The following is a 21,521-nucleotide window of genomic DNA, read 5'->3' on the forward strand; positions in this document are numbered from 1 at the left end:
GGAGGGGGGGGGGGGGGGGGGGGGGGCAATGCAAATAGTCTGGGTAGCCATTTGATTAGCTATTCAGGAGTCTTATGGCTTGTGGGTAGAAGCTGTTTAGAAGACCCTACTGAGTATTTCCAACCCAACTTTTATATTGACACATAAAAATATTTCTGTCTCTTTAAGCCAACATAATTTATAGGCCTAATCCATTGGGGCATTTATTTAACTTTGGAAAATGTTTTAAAACCCACAAATTATGCAAATGTCACATAAATATGAACAAATATGAATCATTGTTAATGTTTGGACTGTTTTTTTGTTTATACACACACACACACACACACACACACACACACACACATATATATATATACATAATAATTATAAATATATACTGAATAATTCCTATTGCGAGCGGAACTTTTATTTTGAAAACTTTTGAAATTCCGTGACCCGGACGTAGTTTTTTTCAATGTTGATGACGAAACGCTGGTGTAAGGAAGTGCACATCAAATTGGATAATGATTTAGCTACAATGATGCTAATTCAAATGTTAACAGTAAGTTATACTATGCATATATTTTGTTGAAGTATTGTTGTAGTAACACTAGTCGTTAGTTTGGTTGACATTAAACTCTGGTTGATTAATATTTTGCCGTTAGAGCCGCTACAGTTAATAGTTAGCTAGCTACTATAGCTTGAAATGTTGGGATATTTGACGAATGACTACCTGTTAGGGCTAGGCGGATGCTTGCTAGTCTTGGTAACTAGCTGCTGTACTAGTTACACTAGTTATCGTCGCCAGCAGGTAGCTAACTAACTAGCTAAGCGAGTTTGCAGGAGATAAGTTAAAGTTAACCAACTGCCCTCGTAGAGCCCTCGTAGAGCCAGTGGTTAAGGAACTTGTGAACGTACGTAGCTGGGTAACTAACTAGGCCTGGCTTGTTAGCAAACTAACGTTAGATAGTTTGTGTTAGCTTTCTAGTGTAAGTTAGTCGAAGTGTGTAGTCACGACCTTGTTCACTACAACGAACTAACTAGTTGGTGGTAGCTACTAATTCAGAATTTATGGTAGGTCAGTTAACTACTTACTTTGTATCCAATAAATATTGACCAATAAATAGCCTATAGCCAGCCTATCGTTACGTTCAGGATCACAGGGAGACCGATCACACCACATAGCAGGACTTTTTGACCACTCAGTTGTCATGACTGTTTGAATGTACAAGACAAGTATGCATAATTGCGTTTTTTAAAAATTGTTATTATTATATATTTTTAAAACCAGGCAGGTTAGTTAAAAACAAATTCTTATTTACAATGATGGCTTGGCAAGGGGCAAGTGTATCTTTACTTTTACTTGAGTAAAATTAAAGATACCTTTTAATAGAACATGACTTTAGTAAAAGGTAAAGTCACCCAATAAAATACTACTTGAGTAAAAGTCTAAAAGTATTTTTTTTATATACTTAAGTACCAAAAGTAATTGTAATTGCTAAAATATACGAAAGTATCAAAAGTAAATAATTTCCAATTCCTTACATAAAGCAAACCAGATGCCATCATTTTTATTTACGTATAGCCAGGGGCATGCTCCAACACTCAGACATCATTTATAAATAAGCATGTGTTTAGTGAGTCTGCCAAATCAGAGGCAGTAGGGATGACCAGGGATGTTCTCTTGATAAGTGTGTGAATTAGACAATTGTCCTGTTCTGATAAGCATTCAAAATGTACCGAGTACTTCTGGGTGTCAGGGAAAATGGAGTAAAAAGTACATTATTTTCTTTAGGAATGTAGTGAAGTCAAAAATATAAATAGTAAAGTATATATACCCCAAAAAAGACTTAAGTAGAACTTTAAAGTATTTTTACTTAAGAACTTTACACCACTGAGTGAAAATACTTTAAATTACTACTTAAGTTAGAGTTCATATGAGGAAATCAGTCAATTAATCTGTGGATTTCACATGACTGGTCACAGATGTGTAAAAGAAAAGAAATGGGCCTCAGGATCTCGTAACGGTATTTTTGTGCATTGAAATTGCCAATTGATAAAATGCAATTGTGTTCGTTGTTCGTAGCTTTTGCCGGCCATACCATAACCCCACCGCCACCATGGGGCACTCTGTTCACAACGTTGACATCAGAAAACCGCTAGCCCACACGACGCTATAAACATGGTCTGCGGTTGTTAGGCTGTTTGGATGTATTGCCAAATTCTCTTACACCGTAGCCCTGGCGCCGACAGAGATTGTCGCCTCGCTTCGCGTTCTTAGGAAACTATGCAGTATATTGTTTTTTTTGAATGTATTATTTGTTACACTGTTACCCCAGGAAATCTTAAGTCTTATCACATACAGCCGGGAAGTACTATTGGATATAAGAGCAACGGCAACTTACCAACATTACGAGCAGGAATACGACTTTCCCGAAGCGGATCCTCTGTTTGGACCACAGAACAATGGATTGGATCCCAGTAGGCGACCCAAAACAATGGCGCCGCAGAAGGGGCAGACGAAGCGGTCTTCTGGTCAGGCTCCATAGACGGGCACATCGCTCACCGCTCCCGAGTATACTACTCGCCAATGTCCAGTTTCTTGACAACAAGGTAGACGAATTTCGTGCAAGGGTTGCCTTCCAGAGAGACATCAGAGATTGTAACATTCTCTGTTTAACGGAAACATGGCTCTCTCGGGATACGTTAGCGGTACAGCCACCCGGTTTCTTCACGCATCGCTCCAACAGAAACAAACATCTCTCTGGTAAGAAGAAGGGTGGGTGTGTATGCCTTATGATTAACGAGTCGTGGTGTGATCATAACAACATACAGGAACTCACATCCTTTTGTTCACCTGACCTAGAATCCCTTACAATCAAATGCCGACCGCATTATCTACCAAGAGAATTCTCTTCGATTATAATCACAGTCGTGTATATTAGAGGTCGACCGATTATGGTTTTTCAACGCCGATACCGATTTATTGGAGGCCCGAAAAAGCCGATGCCGATTTATCAGCCGATTTTATTTATTTAAAAAATAAATCATTTGTTATTTGTAATAATGACAATTACAACAATACTGAATGAACACTTATTTTAACTTAATATAATACATCAATAAAATCAATTTAGCCTCAAATAAATAATGAAACATGTTCAATTTGGTTTAAATAATGCAAAAACAAAGTGTTGGAGAAGAAAGTAAAAGTGCAATATGTGCCATGTAGGAAAGCTAACATTTTAGTTCCTTGCTCAGAACATGAGAACATATGAAAGCTGGTGGTTCCTTTTAACATGAGTCTTCAATATTCCCAGGTAATAAGTTTTAGGTTGTAGTTATTATAGTAATTATAGGACTATTTCTCTATACGATTTGAATTTCATATACCTTTGACTATTGGATGTTCTTATAGGCACTTATTATTGCCAGTGTAACAGTATAGCTTCCGTCCCTTTCCTCGCTCCTACCTGGGCTCGAACCAGGAACACATCGACAACAGCCACCCTTGAAGCAGCGTTACCCATGCAGAGCAACTACTCCAAGTCTCAGAGTGAGTGATGTTTGAAACGTTATTAGCGCACACCCGGCTAACTAGCTAGCTATTTCACATTGGTTACGCCAGCCTAATCTTGGGAGTTGATAGGCTTGAAGTCATAAACAGCGCAATGCTTGAAGCATTGCGAAGAGCTGCTGGCTAAACGCACTAAAGTGCTGTTTGAATGAATGCTTACGAGTCTGCTGGTGCCTACCACCGCTCAGTCAGACTGCTCTATCAAATCATAGACTTAATTATAATATAATAAACACACAGAAATACGAGCCTTAGGTCATTAATATGGTCCAATCCGGAAACTATCATCTCGAAAACAAAACGTTTTTTTCTTTCACTGAAATACGGAACCGTTCCGTATTTTATCTAACGGGTGGCATCCCTAAGTCTAAATATTCCTGTTACATTGCACAACCTTCAATGTTATGTCATAATTTATGTAAAATTCTGGCAAATTAGTTCGCAACGAGCCAGGCGGCCCAAACTGTTGCATATACCCTGACTGCGTGCAATGAACGCAAGAGAAGTGACACAATTTCACCTGGTTAATATTGCCTGCTAACCTGGATTTCTTTTAACTAAATATGCAGGTTTAAAAATATATACTTGTACATTGATTTTAAGAAAGACATTGATGTTTATGTTTAGGTACACGTTGGAGCAATGACAGTCCTTTTTCGCGAATGCGCACCGCATCGATTATATGCAACGCAGGATAGGCTAGATAAACTAGTAATATCATCAACCATGTGTAGTTAACTAGTGATTATGATTGATTGATTGATTGTTTTTTATAAGATAAGTTTAATGCTAGCTAGCAACTTACCTTGGCTTCTTACTGCATTCGCGTAACAGGCAGGCTCCTCGTGGAGTGCAGTGTAAAGCAGGTGGTTAGAGTGTTGGACTAGTTATCCGTAAGGTTGCAAGATTGAATCCCCAAGCTGACAATGTAAAAATCTGTCGCTCTGCCCCTGAACAAGGCAGTTAACCCACCGTTCCTAGGCCGTCATTGAAAATAAGAATCTGTTCTTAACTGACTTGCCTAGTTAAATAAAGGTGTAAAATTTTTTTAATCGGCAAATCGTTGTCCAAAAATACCGATCACCGATTGTTTGAAAACTTGAAATCGGCCCCAATTAATCGGCCATTCCGATTTAATCAGTCGACCTCTAGTGTATATCCCCTCAAACAGACACCTCGACGGCCCTGAAAGAATTTCAGTGGACTCTGTAAACTGGAAACCACATATCCTGAGGCTGCATTTATTGTAGCTGGGGATTTTAACAAGGCTAATCTGAAAACAAGGCTCCCTAAATTTTATTAGCATATCGAATGCGCGACCCGGGCTGGCAAAATTCTGGATCATTGTTACTCTAACTTCTGCGACGCATACAAAACAGGAAACGCCCGTGCTCAATGCTGGTCTGACCAATCAGATTCCACGCTTCAAGATTGCTTCGATGACGTGGACTGGGATATGTTACGGATAGCCTCAGACAACAACATTGATGTGTACGCTGATTCGGTGAGCGAGTTTATTAGCAAGTGCATCGGTGATGCTGTACCTACGGTGACTATTAAAACCTTCCCCAACCAGAAACCGTGGATTGATGGCAGCATTCGCGCAAAACTGAAAGCGCGAACCACTGCTTTTAACCGTGGCAAGGTGACCGGAAACATGACCGAATACAAACAGTGTAGCTTTTCCCTCCGCAAGGCAATCAAACAAGCTAAGCGTCAGTATAGAGACAAAGTAGAGTCGCTATTCAACGGCTCAGACACGAGACGTATGTGGCAGGGTCTACAGTCAATCATGGATTACAAAAAGAGAACCAGCCCTGTCGCGGACCACGATGTCTTGCTCCCAGACAAACTAAACAACTTCTTTGCTCGCTTTGAGGACAATACGGTGCCACTGACATGGCCCGCAACCAAAATCTGCAGCACAGACAGCATCCCAAGCCGCGTCCTCAGAGCATGCGCAGACCAGCTGGCTGGTGTGTTAACGGACATATTCAATCAATCCCTATCCCAGTCTGCTGTTCCCACATGCTTCAAGAGGGCCACCATTGTTCCTGTTACCAAGAAAGCGAAGGTAACTGAGCTAAACGACTATCGCACCGTAGCACTCACTTCCGTCATCATGAAGTGCTTTGAGAGACTAGTCAAGGAACATATCACCTCCACCCTACCTGACACCCTAGACCCACTCCAATTTGCTTACCACCCCAATAGGTCCACAGACGACGCAATCACAATCACACTGCCCTAACCCATCTGGACAAGAGGAATACCTACAGTTGAAGTCAGAAGTTTACATACACTTAGGTTGGAGTCATTAAAACTCGTTTTTCAACCACTCCACAAATTTCTTGTTAACAAACTATAGTTTTGCCAAGTCGGTTAGGACATCTACTTTGTGCAGGACACAAGTAATTTTTCCAACAATTGTTTACAGATGGATTATTTCACTTATAATTCACTACCACAATTCCAGTTTACATAAACTAAGTTGACTGTGCCTTTAAACAGCTTGGAATTCCAGAAAAGGATGTCATGGCTTTAGAAGCTTCTGATAGGCTAATTGACATCATTTGAGTCAATTGGAGGTGTACCTGTGGATGTATTTCAAGGCCAACCTTCAAACTCAGTGCCTCTTTGCTTGACATTGTGGGAAAATCAAAAGAAATCAGCCAAGACCTCAGAAAATAAATTGTAGACCAAGTCTGGTTCATCCTTGGGAGCAATTTCCAAAAGCCTGAAGGTACCACGTTCATCTGTACAAACAATAGTACGCCAGTATAAACACCATGGGACCACGCAGCTGTCATACCTCTCAGGAAGGAGATTCATTTTGTCTCCTAGAGATGAACGTACTTTGGTGTAAAAAGTGCAAATCAATCCCAGAACAACAGCAAACGACCTTGTACAAAAGTATCTATATCCACAGTAAAACGAGTCCTATATCGACATAACCTGAAAGGCTGCTCCGCAAGGAAGAAGGCACTGCTCCAAAACTGCCATAAAAAGCCAGACTACGGTTTGCAACTGCACATGGGGACAAAGATCATACTTTTTGGAGAAATGTCCTCTGGTCTGATGAATAGAACTGTTTGGCCATAATGACCATTATTCTTTTTGGAGGAAAAAGGGGGATGCTTGCAAGCCGAAGAACGCCATCCCAACCGTGAAGCACGGGGGTGGCAGCATGTTGTGGGGGTGCTTTGCTGCAGGAGGGACTGGTGCACTTCACAAAATAGATGGCATCATGAGGATGGAAAATTGTGGATATATTGAAGCAACATCTCAAGACATCAGTCAGGAAGTTAAAGCTTGGTCGCAAATGGGTCTTCCAAATGGACAATGACCCCAAACATACTTCCAAAGTTGTGGCAAAAGGCTTAAGGACAACAAAGTCAAGGTATTGGAGTGGCCATCACAAAGCTCTGACCTCAATCCTATAGACAATTTGTGGGCAGTTCTGAAAAAGCGTGTGCGAGCAAGGAGGCCTACAAACCTGACTCAGTTACACCAGCTCTGTCAGGAGGAATGGGCCAAAATTCACCCAACTTATTGTGGGAAGCTTATGGAAGGCTACCCAAAACGTTTGACCCAAGTTAAACAATTTAAAGGCAATGCTACCAAATACTAATTGAGTGTATGTAAACTTTTGACACACTGGGAATGTGATGAAAGAAATAAAAGCTGAAATAAATCATTCTCTCTCTTTTTCTGACTTTTCACATTCTTAAAATAAAGTGGTGATCCTAACTGCCCTAAGCCTCGAATTTTTTACTAGGATTAAATGTCAGGAATTGTGAAAAAATTTGTTTAAATGTATTTGGCTAAGGTGTATGAAAACTTCCGACTTCAACCGTATGTAAGAATGCTGTTCATCGATTACAGCTCAGCATTTAACACCATTGTACCTTACAAACTAGTCATTATATTCCAGACCCTTGGTCTCGACCTCGCCCTGTGCAACTGGGTCCTGGACTTTCTGACAGGCCGCCCCCAGGTGGTGAGGGTTGGAAACAACATTTCCACCCCACTGATCCTCAACACTGGGGCCCCACAAGGGTGTGTTCTCAGCCCTATCCTGTACTCCCTGTTCACCCATGACTGCGTGGCCATGCACGCCTCCAACTCAATCATCAAGTTTGCAGACGACATTACAGTGGTAGGCTTGATTACCAACAACGACGAGACGGCCTTCATGGAGGAGGTGAGGGCCCTCGGAATGTGGTGTCAGGAAAATAACTTCACACTCAACATCAACAAAACAATGGAGATGATCGTGGACTTCAGGAAACAGCAGAGTGTACACCCTCCTATCGACATCGATGGGACAGTAGTGGAGAAGGTGGAAAGTTTCAAGTTCCTCGACGTACACATCACGGACAAACTGAAATGATCCACCCACACAGACAGTGTGGTGAAGAAGGCGCAGCAGTGTCTCTCCAACCTCAGGAGGCTGAAGAAATTCGGCTTGTCACCAAAAACACGCACAAACTTTTACAGATGCACAATCGAGAGCATCCTGTCGGGCTGTATCACCGCCTGGTACGGCAACTGCACCGCCCACAACCGTAAGGCTCTCCAGAGGGTAGTGAGGTCTGCACAACGCATCACCGGGGGCAAACTTCCTGCCCTCCAGGACACCTACACCACCCGATGTTACAGGAAGGCCAAAAAGATCATCAAGGACAACAACCACCCGAGCCACTGCCTGTTCACCCCGCTATCATCCAGAAGGCGAGGTCAGTACAGGTGCATCAAAGCTGGGACCGAGAGACTGAAAAACAGCTTCTATCTCAAGGCCATCAGACTGTTAAACCGCCATCACTAACATTGAGTAGCTGCAGCCAACATACTGACTCATCTCTAGCCACTTTAATAATAAAAATTGGATGTAATAAATTTATCACTAGTCACTTTAAACAATGCCACTTTATATAATGTTTGCATACCCTACATTATTCATCTCATATCTATATACTGTACTCTATACCATCTACTGCATCTTGCCTATGCTGTTCGGCCATTGCTCATCCATATATTTATATGTACATGTTCTTATTCATTCCTTTACATTTGTGTGTATAAGGTAGTTGTTGTGAAATTGTTAGATTACTTGTTAGATATTACTGCATGGTCGGAACTAGAAGCACAAGGATTTTGCTGCACTCGCATTAACATCTTCTAACCATGTGTATGTGGCAATAAAATTTGATTTGATTCGTAAAAGACGTTGGCGGCGACTTATGGTAGAGAAATTAACGTTACATTCTCTGGCAACAGCTGTGGTGGACATTCCTGCAGTCAGAATACCAATTGCACGCTCCCTCAATACTTGAGACATCTGTGACGTTGTGTAACAAAACTGAACAGGACATTTTAGAGTGCCCTTTTATTATCCACAGAACAAGGTGCACCTGTGTAATGATCATGCTGTTTAATCAGCTTTTTGATATGGTACACCTGTCAGGTGGGATGGCCCGTGATGGCACAAGGTCGGTATGACAATCTAGATACCGCCCAAGCCTAGTTTCCGCCACTCCAAAAAATAAGCTAAACAAAACTTCATGAATTGTTTTTAATTTCTCTATGGTAAACATTGTCAGTGTAAACTGAAATGACAAAAAACTGAAAGTATGTAAAAACGATAATGGAGCAATATATTTTTGAATAAGAATCTTTGAGAACTAACAAATGAAAAATTGGGGAGAATCTAAAATTCATAAAATGCCGTGGCATGTGGCCACAATTTTGTTAAAATGTTTGAGTCGCTCAGATAGCATAAGAACACAGGATAAGCCATGTCACAATGAAAAAGAATTGCAAGACATTAGCTTCAAAGCTGAAATGTTTTATCTCAGCCCCAAGACAAAAAGTGTGTCATTGCTTTAAAAAGCAAAATATTGTCTCTGTGGCCAAGAGGGCCTTTAAAAAATGTTGGCCACTACCATGCCCCCCACAATCATTGCAGCTCAAGAACTGAATTCAACTTCCTCTTGCAAGTAACGCCCATGAGCAGTACGCAGTCAGACCAATCTATCTTAGATGCTCCTATTTTTCAGATGTCATGGAGAAATGTGCTGAGTAGTGCAATTTCTGTTTTGAAACATGGTTTTTATTTATGATTTTAACAGTCCATAATTGAGTAGACTTTGTGCTGTAAGAACTGAACACTTGAATGTTGCCTACATGAATGTCATATTTGACCAAGCTCTGGCTAGGCAAACCATTATAGTATGTGTTAGACTGAGCCCCAACTAAATCCTTTTCCTCCCTCCCCCTTTGTTCCAGGTGCCTAGTCAAACCTTGCCTTAGTGTGGAACCCCCGGCCCGGGTATGGCTCTAATCGAGGGGGTGGGGGACGAGGTCACCCTACTCTTTGGGGCGGTCCTCCTGCTGCTGGTACTGGTGATTGCCTGGGCCTCCACGCATACGGCCGAGCCCCCCGAAAACCTCTTCACTACACCCCCTACCTCCGCCTCCTCCTCTTCAGTCTCTGCCTCCCTCCCGCTCCGGACCGCCACCTCTGATCAGCACCCGGCTCCCAATAACATCACCACCAATGAAAGCGACAGTTCGGAGTTGCCACCTACCACAACCACTCTGGTCAGCCTGACCCCACCTTTGGGGGAGGAAGGTAAGGCAGAGGCAGGAGGACAGATTCCTGAGGGGGGTGGAGAAAGGGTAGTAGATGGGGCAGGTGGAGAGAGCAGCCTTCTGGAAGAAGAGGGGTCGGGCTTCACGAGGGATGGTGTGAGACACCGAGAGGGCGTCGGAGGTGGCCAGGCTAGAGCCGGCCCCTCTCCTTCCCCTTCTTTCCCCACCCCGAGTCCACTAGACAGTGCCTCAAGTGACAGCCACTTCCCTGATGTGGATACTGCTGCCGCTGCCGAGAGGAACATGGTCTTGCGTCTTAAGTTCCTCAACGACACAGAGAGGATGGCCCAGGTCAAGCCTGAGGACACCATTGGTTACATCAAAAGGTACCTATTCTTTTGAGGTTTGTATCCATCTATTGCATTTGGCCTATTTATTCATATGAACACTGAGACATGCATTCAATTTGGTTGGCCTCCTAGTTAAGAGGGCGGCTTACCCACCATACAAGTAGACCTACACTTCTTCCTATTTTTTCAGGGACTATCTACAAGTTTAAACATGTATTTTTTTAAATGTAATTTAACCTTTATGCAGAGACTTGCAGGGATTAACCAAGTGCAAGGCTAACTCATTCTCAACAGAGCCTTCTCACAGCATTCTGTCTCTCCTTATAGATCTTGGGGATGGTGACACACATGGCAAGGTGTTTCAGGATGCTTTTTAGGCTGACTTACAGCATCAAGGGAATTGACTTAATAGTCTTCCAAATACTTAGGCAGAAAGTAGGGATTTGTGGGTTCTAGTAAGATTGTTTGAATATAATCCGTATGGTTAAGATTTGGGTAGTGTGTTTACATAGATTCAAACTGGTGCCGACCACTATTGAGGCTGGCAGAGGTGAAGGGGTGGGTGTGTATCAATCAGACCTGGTTTCATAGAAATATATTTCAATTACTTTCAAATACATTTGGCAAAAAGCATTTAGATTAGGTTATTTGAAAATACACCTATATTTAATTGAGTATTGAAATGCATTTAGAAAGTATTGGCAGGCATTTACAACTACGTCTATTTGTAGAAGACTAGTTGTTTTGGGTTGTGTATTTGAAAATACCTAAAACACGAAAGTGTATTTCCAAATAAAAATACTGCTGCTTGTGGCAACATACTGCTGAGTCTCATTTGAAGATAGTTAACCTCTTGGGGCTAGGTGGGACGCTAGCGTGCCACCCGTGGTGCACTCCATCAACAGCAGGTGCATTTCAAGAGCGGCAAATTTGAATCCAAATAAATGTCAAAATTCAAATTTTTCAAAAATACAACTATTTTACACCATTTGAAAGATAAACATCTCCTTAATCTAACCACGTTTTACGATTTCAAAAAGGTTTTACGGCGAAAGCATAAATTTAGAGTATGTTAGGACAGTACATTTACAAGAGTTGTGTGTAATGTTTTGTCAAGTCAAAGACAGGGTCACCAAAACCATAAAACCAGCTAAAATGATGCACTAACCTTTTACAATCTCCATCAGATGACACTCCTAGGACATTATGTTAGACAATGCATGCATTTTTTGTTCTATCAAGTTCATATTTATATCCAAAAACAGCGTTTTACTATGGCATTGATGTTGAGGAAATCGTTTCCCTCCAATAACCGGCAGTCAAGTCAGCGTCACAAATTAAATAATTAAAATTAGAAAACATTGGTAAAATATTATATTGTCATTTAAAGAATTATAGATTTACATCTTTTGAACGCAATCAACTTGCCAGATTTAAAAATAACCTTACTGGGAAATCACACTTTGCAATAATCTGAGCACTGCGCCCAGAAAAATACGCGTTGCGATACAGACTAGACGTCATGTTGGGGAGATCTAAAATCGAAAATACTATGTAAATAATCCATTACCTTTGATTCTCTTCATCAGATGTCACTTCCAGGTATCACAGGTCCATAACGAATGTAGTTTTGTTCAAAAAAGCTCATCATTTATGTCCAAAAATCTCCGTCTCGTTAGCACATGATGTAAGCCAGCCGGACTTCTCGTCATGAACGAGGGGAAAAAATATATTTCCGTTCGTTCAAACATGTCAAACGTTGTATAGCATAAATCATTAGGGCCTTTTTTAACCAGAACATGAATAATATTCAAGGTGGACGAATGCATACTCTTTTATAACGTATTGGAACGAGGGTACCCAACATGAACTCGCGCGCCAGAGTCTAATCGGCCATCACCGTTCCATGGCTCTTGTTCGGTCAGATCTCCCTCCAGAAGACTCAAAACACTTTGTAAAGGCTGGTGACATCTAGTGGAAGCAATAGGAAGTGCCAAAATATTCCTAAACCCCTGTGTTTTTCAATGGGATAGGTTTAAAGTCAATACAACACATCAGGTATCCACTTCCTGTCAGAAAATGTCTCAGGGTTTTGCCTGCCAAATGAGTTCTGTTATACTCACAGACACCATTCAAACAGTTTTAGAAACTTTAGTGTTTTCTATCCATATATAATAAGTATATGCATATTCTAGTTACTGGGTAGGATTAGTAACCAGATTAAATCGGGTACATTTTTTTTATCCAGACGTGCAAATGCTGCCCCCTAGCCCCAACAGGTTAAGGGCACCACATTATAAATTGTACACTATGTAGCTTATTTCAGTGGGAAACCATTGTTTATGTTTTAGGATTAGATTTACTAAGGGACGTTCTATATGAATTCAATCACTCTTTTACCTCACCCCCTTTGATTTGAACAAAACCTTCCATACATGTTTGCCCATGGTAGAAGTGGTCAGAAAGTGACGTGTTGGACCTGAATTACAAAATATTAAGGAGATGGAGGTTCTCAAAGTTTACCCGTCTGCAAATGTAATGACCCCCCCCCCCCAAAAAGACATTTACATAAGTATTCAGACCCTTTGCTATGAGAATCAAAATTGAGCTAAGGTGCATCCTGTTTCCATTGATCATCCTTGAGATGTTTCTACAACTTGATTGGAGTGCACCTGTTGTAAATTCAATTGATTGGACATGATTTGGAAAGGCACACACCTGTTTGGAACCACCAAGACTCATCCTAGAGCTGGCCGCCCGGCCAAACTGCGCATCGGGGGAGAAGGACCTTGGTTAGGGAGGTGACCAAGACACAATGGTCACTCTGACAGAGGTCCGGAGTTTTTCTGTGGAGATGGGAGAACCTTCTAGAAGGACAACCATCTCTACAGCACTCCACCAATCAGGCCTTTATGATAGAGTGGGAGACGAAAGTCACTCCTCAGTAAAATGCACGACAGACCGCTTGGAGTTTGCCAAAAGGCACCTAAAGGACTCTCAGACCATGAGAAACCAGATTCTCTGTTCTGATGAAACCAAGATTGAACTTTTTGGCCTGAATGCCAAGCATCATGTCTGGAGGAACCCTGGCACCATCCCTACTGTGAAGCGTGGTGGTAGCATCATGGTGTGGGGATGTTTTTCAGTGGCAGGGACTGGGAGACTAGTCAGGATTGAGGGTAAGATGAATAGAGCAAAGTACAGAGAGATCCTTGATGAAAACCTGCTCCAGAGCCCTTTAAGACCTCAGACTGGGGCAAAAGTTCACCTTCCAACAGGACAACCACCCTAAGCACATAGCCAAGACAACGCAGGAGTGGCTTCGGGACAAGTCTCTGAATGTCCTTGAGTGGCCCAGCCAGTGTCCGGACTTGAACCCGATCGAACATCTCTGGAGAGACCTGAAAATAGCTGTGCTGCGACGCTCCCCATCCAACCTGACAGAACTTGAGTGGATTTGCAGAGAAGAATGGGACAAACCCCCCAAATACAGGTGTGTCAAGCTTGTAGCATCATCCCCAAGAAGACTCAATGCTCTAATCGCTGCCAAATGTGCTTCAACAAAGTACTGAGTAAAGGGTCTGAATACTTATGTAAATGTATTATTTCAGTTTTTGTTTTTAATACATTTGCAAAAATATCTAAAAAACAGTTTTTGCTTTGTTATGGGGTATTGTGTGTCGATTGGGGGGGACTATTTAATCCATTTTAGAATAAGTCTGTAACGTAACAAAATGTGCAACAGGCCAAGGGGTCTGAATACTTTCCAAATGCGTTGTAAATTATCCAAAAACTGTCATAGCTCAGAGCCTATTTTACTATAGAAAGTTACTGAGGAATAATTATCCCATGAAAAAAATGTTTTGGGGGCATGATCTTTGCATCTGCAACTGTGTGTCTGAGTTTCATTATTCTAAACGATTCATTCATGATCATCCATAATCATGGTAGCATCCACGTTAATCTAGAAGTGCTCAAACATATTCTATTCTTATTTACAATAAAAGTAACTCCAAAATGACACTAGATTACTTAACAATTCATTTCTATTGGGCACAACATAATTCCAAACACGACCAAAACAAACTGCAAATGCATCCGACAAGTTTGTAGTCACAAGCTTGATGTAGTCATTGCGTGCTAGGAATATGGAATCAAATAAACTTTTGACAAAATTGAATACACTAAGTGAATTTGTCCAAACACTTATGTCCCCTTCAAATGTGGGGACTAGATACATAAAGTGATTTAATTTCTAAACAGTAAATCAGATAGGTATGAAAATACCCTGAAATAAAAGGTGACGTACTGTCACGTCATATAAAACATTGTATATCAAATAGAAAATGCTGGAGTATAGAGCCAAATTTAAAGTTTTAGCTTCACTGTCCAAATAAGTAGGGGAGGTTAGCCATTGGTTCTTGAGGAATATAACTTATGTCTCATGAACTTATACTGAACAATTATATAAACGCAACATGTAAAGTATTCATGAACTGAAATAAAAGATCCCAGAAGTTTTCCATGCACACAAAGTTAAAACTGTTTATGTCCATTACTGAGCATTTCTCCTTTGCCAAGATAATCCATCCACCTGACATGTGTGGCATATCAAGAAGCTTGTGCTGGAGACAATAAAAGGCCACTTTTAATGATGTTTTCTCACACAATGCCAAGTTGTGAGGAGTGTGCAATTGGCATGCTGACTGCATGAATGCCTACCAGAGCTGTTGCCAGAGTATCAGGCAGATTGCAGACAGCATGTGTGGCATAGTGTGGGCAAGCGGTGGGTTCATGGTATGGGCAGGCATAAGCTACGGTCAACAAACACAATTGCATTTTATCGATTGAAATTTGAATGCACAGAGATACCGTGATGAGATGCTGAGGCCCATTGTCGTGCCATTCTTCCATCACCTCATGTTTCAGCATGATAATGCACGGCCCCATGTTGCAAGGATCTGTACACAATTCCTGGAAGCTGAAAATGTCCCAGTTCTTCCATTGCCTGCGTACTCACCAGACATGTCACCCATTGAGCATGTTTGGGATGCTCTGGATTGACGTGTACGACAGTGTGTCCAGTTCCCGCCAATATCCAACAACTTCGCACAGCCATTGAAGAGGAGTGGGACATCAAGCCACAATCATCAGCTTGATCAACTCTATGCGAAGGAGATGTTGCGCTGCGTGAGGCAAATGGTCACACCAGATACTGACTGGTTTTCTGATCCACGCCCCTTCTTTTTTTATTTAAAGGTATCTGACCAACAGATGGATTTCACATGATTGGGAGTATAGATATGCATAGATTTGGGCCAAATGAACTATCCTACCCCAGCAGAAGCTAAAATATAAGGACAAATCTAGCATTATGGATGTGACACCCCTATGCAATATCACAACTTTAATGTCTTGGAGAATGGACAAACAGAACATACATTAAACATTTGGTGTGTGTTTCTATTGTCCCCCTTGGTGAGGGAGTATACCCCAAAAAGCAGACGTTATGGATGTGAATGGCCAAGCTTTTTGGGGAGATTGAACATATTAGCAAAAGTCTGATTTCGTAAGGCTTGGGTAAAAACATGGATAGCCATTTCGAAGGAAAGCTCTGCTGAACACAAATCATACATTTGAAAATATTGTTATTTCCAATATTACCTTTGAGAGAAGAAACAACTGTTATGGAAGTTACACTCTTTCTTATGGATGGGACTGAGTCTGAAATAGACATTTGTTGTCGCCTGGAACATTTTTATAATATTATTATTATTTCAGCAGAAGGTAAAGTACTTTAGGGTAGCCTGAATAATACACTGCATAGGCTAAGGCCAGGCACCACACCCTAATAGGGTAATTTGTACTCTTTACATACACTGAGTGTACAAAACATTAAGAACACCTTCCTAATATTGACTTGCACCCCATTTTTCCCCCTCAAAACAGCCTTAATTCATTGGGGCATGGACTCTACAAGGTGCTGAAAGCATTCCACAGGGATGTTGGTCCATGTTGTGTCCAATGCTTCCCACATTTGTGTCAAGTTGGCTGGATGTCCTTTGGCTGGTGGACCATTCTCAAAATGTTGAGCGCAAACCCAGCAGTGTTGCAGTTCTTGACACAAACTGGTGCGCCTGGCACCTACTGCTATACCCTGTTCAAAGGCACTTAAATCTTGTCTTGGCCATTCACCCTCTGAATGGCACACATACACAATCCATGTCTCAATTATTGTCTCAAGGCTTAAAAATCCTTCTACACTGATTGAAGTGGATTTAACCTCTCTGGGCTAGGCGGGACGAATTTGTCCCACCTACGTAACAGCCACTTGAAGCCTGTGGCGCGATTTTCAAAACCTTAAAAATCCTATTACTTCAATTTCTCAAACATATGACTACTTTACAGCTATTTAAAGACAAGACTCTCGTTAATCTAACCACACTGTCCGATTTCAAAAAGGCTTTACAACGAAAGCAAAACATTAGATTATGTCAGCAGAGTACCAAGCCAGAAATAATCAGACACCCATTTTTCAAGCCAGCATATAATGTCACCAAAACCCAGAAGACAGCTAAATGCAGCACTCACCTTTGATGATCTTCATCAGATGACAACCCTAGGACATTATGTTATACAATGCATGTTTTGTTCAATCAAGTTCATATTTATATCAAAAACCAGCTTTTTACATTAGCATGTGACGTTCAGGGGAATTCGCTAACATTTTACTAAATTACTCACGATAAACGTTCACAAAAAGCATAACAATTATTTTAAGAATTATAGATACAGAACTCCTCTATGCACTCGATATGTCCGATTTTAAAATAGCTTTTTGGTGAAAGCACATTTTGCAATATTCTAAGTATAGCCCAGGCATCACGGGCTAGCTATTTAGACACCCGGCAAGTTTAGCACTCACCATAATCATATTTACTATTATAAAAGTTTGATTACCTTTTGTTGTCTTCGTCAAAATGCACTCCCAGGACTGCTACTTCAATAACAAATGTTGGTTTGGTCCAAAATAATCCATCGTTATATCCCAATAGCGGCGTTTTGTTCGTGCGTTCCAGACACTATCCGAAATGGTAAAGAAGGGTCGTGCGCATGGCGCAATTCGTGACAAAAAAATTCTAAATATTCCATTACCGTACTTCGAAGCATGTCAACCGCTGTTTAAAATCAATTTTTATGCCATTTTTCTCGTAGAAAAGCGATAATATTCCGACAGGGAATCTCCTTTTCGGCAAACAGAGGAAAAAATCACAAAGGCGGGGGCGGTCGGGTCAGATAGAGATGGAAAAGAAGTTCAAGAAATGGTCAGACAGGCCACTTCCTGTAAAGGAATCTCTCAGGTTTTGACCTGCCATTTGAGTTCTGTTATACTCACAGACACCATTCAAACAGTTTTAGAAACTTTAGGGTGTTTTCTATCCATATGTAATAAGTATATGCATATTCTAGTTACTGGGTAGGAGTGGTAACCGGATTAAATCGGGTATGTTTTTTTTATCCAGCCGTGTCAATACTGCCCCCTAGCCCTAACAGGTTTTAACAAGCGCCATCAATAAGGGATCATAGCTTTCACCTGGTCAGTCTTTCATGGAAAGAGCAGGTCTTCGTAATGTTTTGTACAGTCAGTGTATATCACAATTAACCTTAACCCCTGGTCGGCATACGGGACGGACATCCAGCGAAAAATCCTATCGCCATTAGCATAACGAAATTATTATTTTTTTTTTCAAATATAGGACTATGTTATATCGTTTTATAGATACACCTCTCCTGAATCGAACCATGTTGTCCGATTTCAAAAAGGCTTTACAGCAAAAGCAAAACATTAGATTATGTTAGAGGAGTATATCGTAAAAGTAGCCACATAGCCATTTTCCGACCAACCACATGCATCACAAATAACCAAAAAACAGCTAAATGCAGCACTAACCTTTGACAATCTTCATCAGATGACACTCCTAGGACATCATGTTACACAATAATGCATTCTTTTGTTCGATAAAGTTCATATTTATATATAAAAACAGCATTTTACATCGGCGCGTGACGTTGACTAACTATTTTCCCTCAAATGCATCCGGTTAAACAGCGCTACAATTTACTAAATTACTATTCGAAAACATTTTTAAAATGTAATATTGTCATTCTAAGATTTATAGATGAATATCTCTTGAAAGCACCTGTAATGCCAGATTTAAAAATAACTTTACTGGGTAATCACACTTTGCGATAAAAGGGGATGCGATACTCAAAAAATAGACTACCGTTACAGGTCAGCGCCATCTTGGAACAATCGCATATCAAATCTAGTCTTGTATACTATTGTCAATAATCCCTTACCTTTGATTATCTTCATCAGAAAGCACTTCTAGGAATCCCAGGTCCACAACAAATGTATTTTCGTTCGAAAAAGTTCATCCTTTATGTTCCAATAGCTTGTTCTTGTTAGCGCGTTCTGAAGGCTGCACCAAAAGTTCCGTCGTGCACGGGACTCCACTTTCGAAAAAAATGCATTTATTTTATTTTATTTTATTTAGGTTCGGTCAAACATGTCAAACGTTGTATAACATAAATCTTTAGGGTCTTTTTCAACTAGAGCTCCAATAAGATTCAAGGGGGACGATTGCATTGTGTTTCAAAACGTTTCGAAAGGGGAGGGTAGCCAGGGACGCCTGCGTCATAATGGTGATGGCCCTCTCCGTGTGACCACGTACCACTGCGTCTCATTCATTCATTTTTCACAGTAGAAGGCTCAAATCACTTTTTAAAGACTGGGGACATCTAGTGGAAGCAATGAACCATTGCTCACTGTGTGATTTACAGGCAAACTGATGAAGTTGAGTCGGCAATTCAGAATTCCACTTCCTGTTACGATCGGTCTTGGGGTTTTGACTGCCATATGAGTTCTGTTATACTCACAGACACCATTCAAACAGTTTTAGAAACTTTAGGGTGTTTTCTATCCACAAGTATTAATTATATGCATATCCTAGCTTCTGAGTTTGAGTAGGAGGCCGTTTAAAATGGGCACGAATCTTTTTCTAAAATCGCTGTAGCGCCCCCTATCCTAGGCGAACGACAAGAGGTTAACCAGTTGAATGTAGACACAAATTTGAGATTTGTAATAAAATATACATGTGCCTATACCACCAATTAAATTGGAGACCAAATAAAACCTTGATGGAAGTTAGCTTTACAGAGTTTCAAGATGATCTGATGTAAGGTGCATGTTTTACAAAAACATGGATGATGTTACATTGCAGTTGCAATTGTCCCTCTATCTTGTTACATGACTTTAGAACTTGCAAATAAATCCCAGGACACTTCAGTGTGGTCTGTATTACTTAACTGAGATGTTAACTTCATAACAAACACTGGGGGACAGCTGTGAGTACCAACATAATAGTCAACATTCATGCAATTTCTTACTTAAACTCTTCATATAAAGCACACATTCCAACATGTAGTTCATGACATCTGCTAGATCATCTGGTCTGAGACCGCTCTCGGCAGATGTTGTCCACATGTTGCATGTGGTCTTCCCGGAGGTTAACCACAATATGAGAGTGATGGCGTCCAGCAGAAAACTACCTAACTCTGATGTAACCCGTGTCCTTTCTCCCCAACCCCACTTCAGGACCTACTTCGCCGGTCAAGAGCACCAGGTGCGCCTCATCTACCAGGGCCAGCTGCTACAGGACGATGGCCAGACCCTGGCCTCGCTAAACCTGGCTGACAACTGCGTCTTGCACTGCCACATCTCCCAGCATGCCACCAGGGCAGCACCAGCAGGGGCCCGGGCTGCCGACCAGGTCCACGTGGCCCTCAACGTGGGCAGCCTCATGGTGCCCCTGTTTGTGCTCATGCTGTCTGTGCTCTGGTACTTCCAGATCCAGTACCGCCAATTCTTCACCGCGCCCGCCACCGCGTCACTGGTGGGCATCACCATTTTCTTTAGCTTTGTGGCGTTTGCGGTCTATCGCCGCTGAGGTGAGTTTCCCTTTGGTACGAGCCACATCCCGGATGTTCTTAATGAGCTTTAGTTAATTTGCAGTAGTAAAAGTGGCTCCGGATTGTCTTGTTCTATTTATCTGCGCTGGTGTGGAACAGCAAGACCGACAGCTATTGCCTCAGTAGGTGTCCTCTAGTCTACCATATTGTGTTTTCACATGAGTGCAGATGAAGGGGAGATGAGGAGGCCATTTTAGACTATCGAGATGTACCCTTACTTAGCTCCCCTCCCTTTGTGGCCACAATTCTCTGTGAAACAAGCTTTTTTTCCACACTTTCCTTCCCCAAATGCTCCATTCAAGTAAAGAAAAATGTCACCAGATGGATGTGCTATGATGATTTATTTCCCTGTGTTTTTTCTGTATAGCGATTCTCATTGTGCCTATCCTAATATTACAGTTTTTTTCTGATGTATTCTGGTATGCTACCGCCTCCAGTTTAGTTGGTGCTTGCCTATAGATGAGTCTATTTTTGGGGCTTACCCCATTTTGACTCGAGGCAAGACTTGGACTAGGCCAGAGGACAATTTGTCTGTTTGCCTGTCTGCAGTCTTTCTCACTGCAGTGATGGAGGTTCAACTGCTGTTGTGCTGTATGTATGTATGTATGTATGTTGGGACTTAAAGCCTAATTTTTGTTTAAAATATGGCTTTTGAAAGGAAAAGATTAAAATTCTATTAAATCATTCTTTTATTTACTGCTGGCTTTTGTGTGTGCATCTTTTGAAGAGGTTTTCAATATTTCAACATCGGGTTTGCATCAGTCATTGTTTTTGGGCTTGAAGCTCTATAATTCATTTTCAATATTAACTATTCAATTATTAAAGCTACAGACTGGGATTTGGGAAGTTGTTCGAAGGTCATTTTAATTTGTGATATTTACCCATCGATTTTTGAATAATTCATTATCTGCACCCCAGTAAATCAATGGATTTGATTAATTAGATTCAATGCAATTTCATCTTTGGACTGCGCAGATCCCGAAGCT

At 41.3% G+C, this 21,521-nt stretch overlaps 1 protein-coding gene across 2 annotated transcripts; it reads left to right on the top strand.

Moving 5' to 3' along the window:
- Nucleotides 1-453: 453 nt before the first annotated feature.
- On the top strand, nucleotides 454-21,231 carry tmub1 (transmembrane and ubiquitin-like domain containing 1). Of its 2 annotated transcripts, none has more exons than XM_014139075.1 (3): nucleotides 454-544; nucleotides 9,848-10,539; nucleotides 20,162-21,231. In XM_014139075.1, exons 2-3 carry the CDS (start codon nucleotides 9,893-9,895, stop codon nucleotides 20,511-20,513), a joined length of 999 nt encoding a protein of 332 aa, XP_013994550.1. In that variant the 5' UTR covers nucleotides 454-544; nucleotides 9,848-9,892; the 3' UTR covers nucleotides 20,514-21,231. The 2 variants fall into 2 exon arrangements, with proteins under 2 accessions (XP_013994550.1, XP_082816812.1); XM_082960686.1 differs by lacking the exon at nucleotides 454-544 and adding an exon at nucleotides 3,449-3,538.
- Nucleotides 21,232-21,521: the final 290 nt, after the last annotated feature.

The sequence above is a fragment of the Salmo salar genome, chromosome 14, assembly GCF_965601325.2.
Source record: "Salmo salar chromosome 14, fSalSal1, whole genome shotgun sequence".
Classification (NCBI taxonomy): domain Eukaryota; kingdom Metazoa; phylum Chordata; class Actinopteri; order Salmoniformes; family Salmonidae; genus Salmo; species Salmo salar.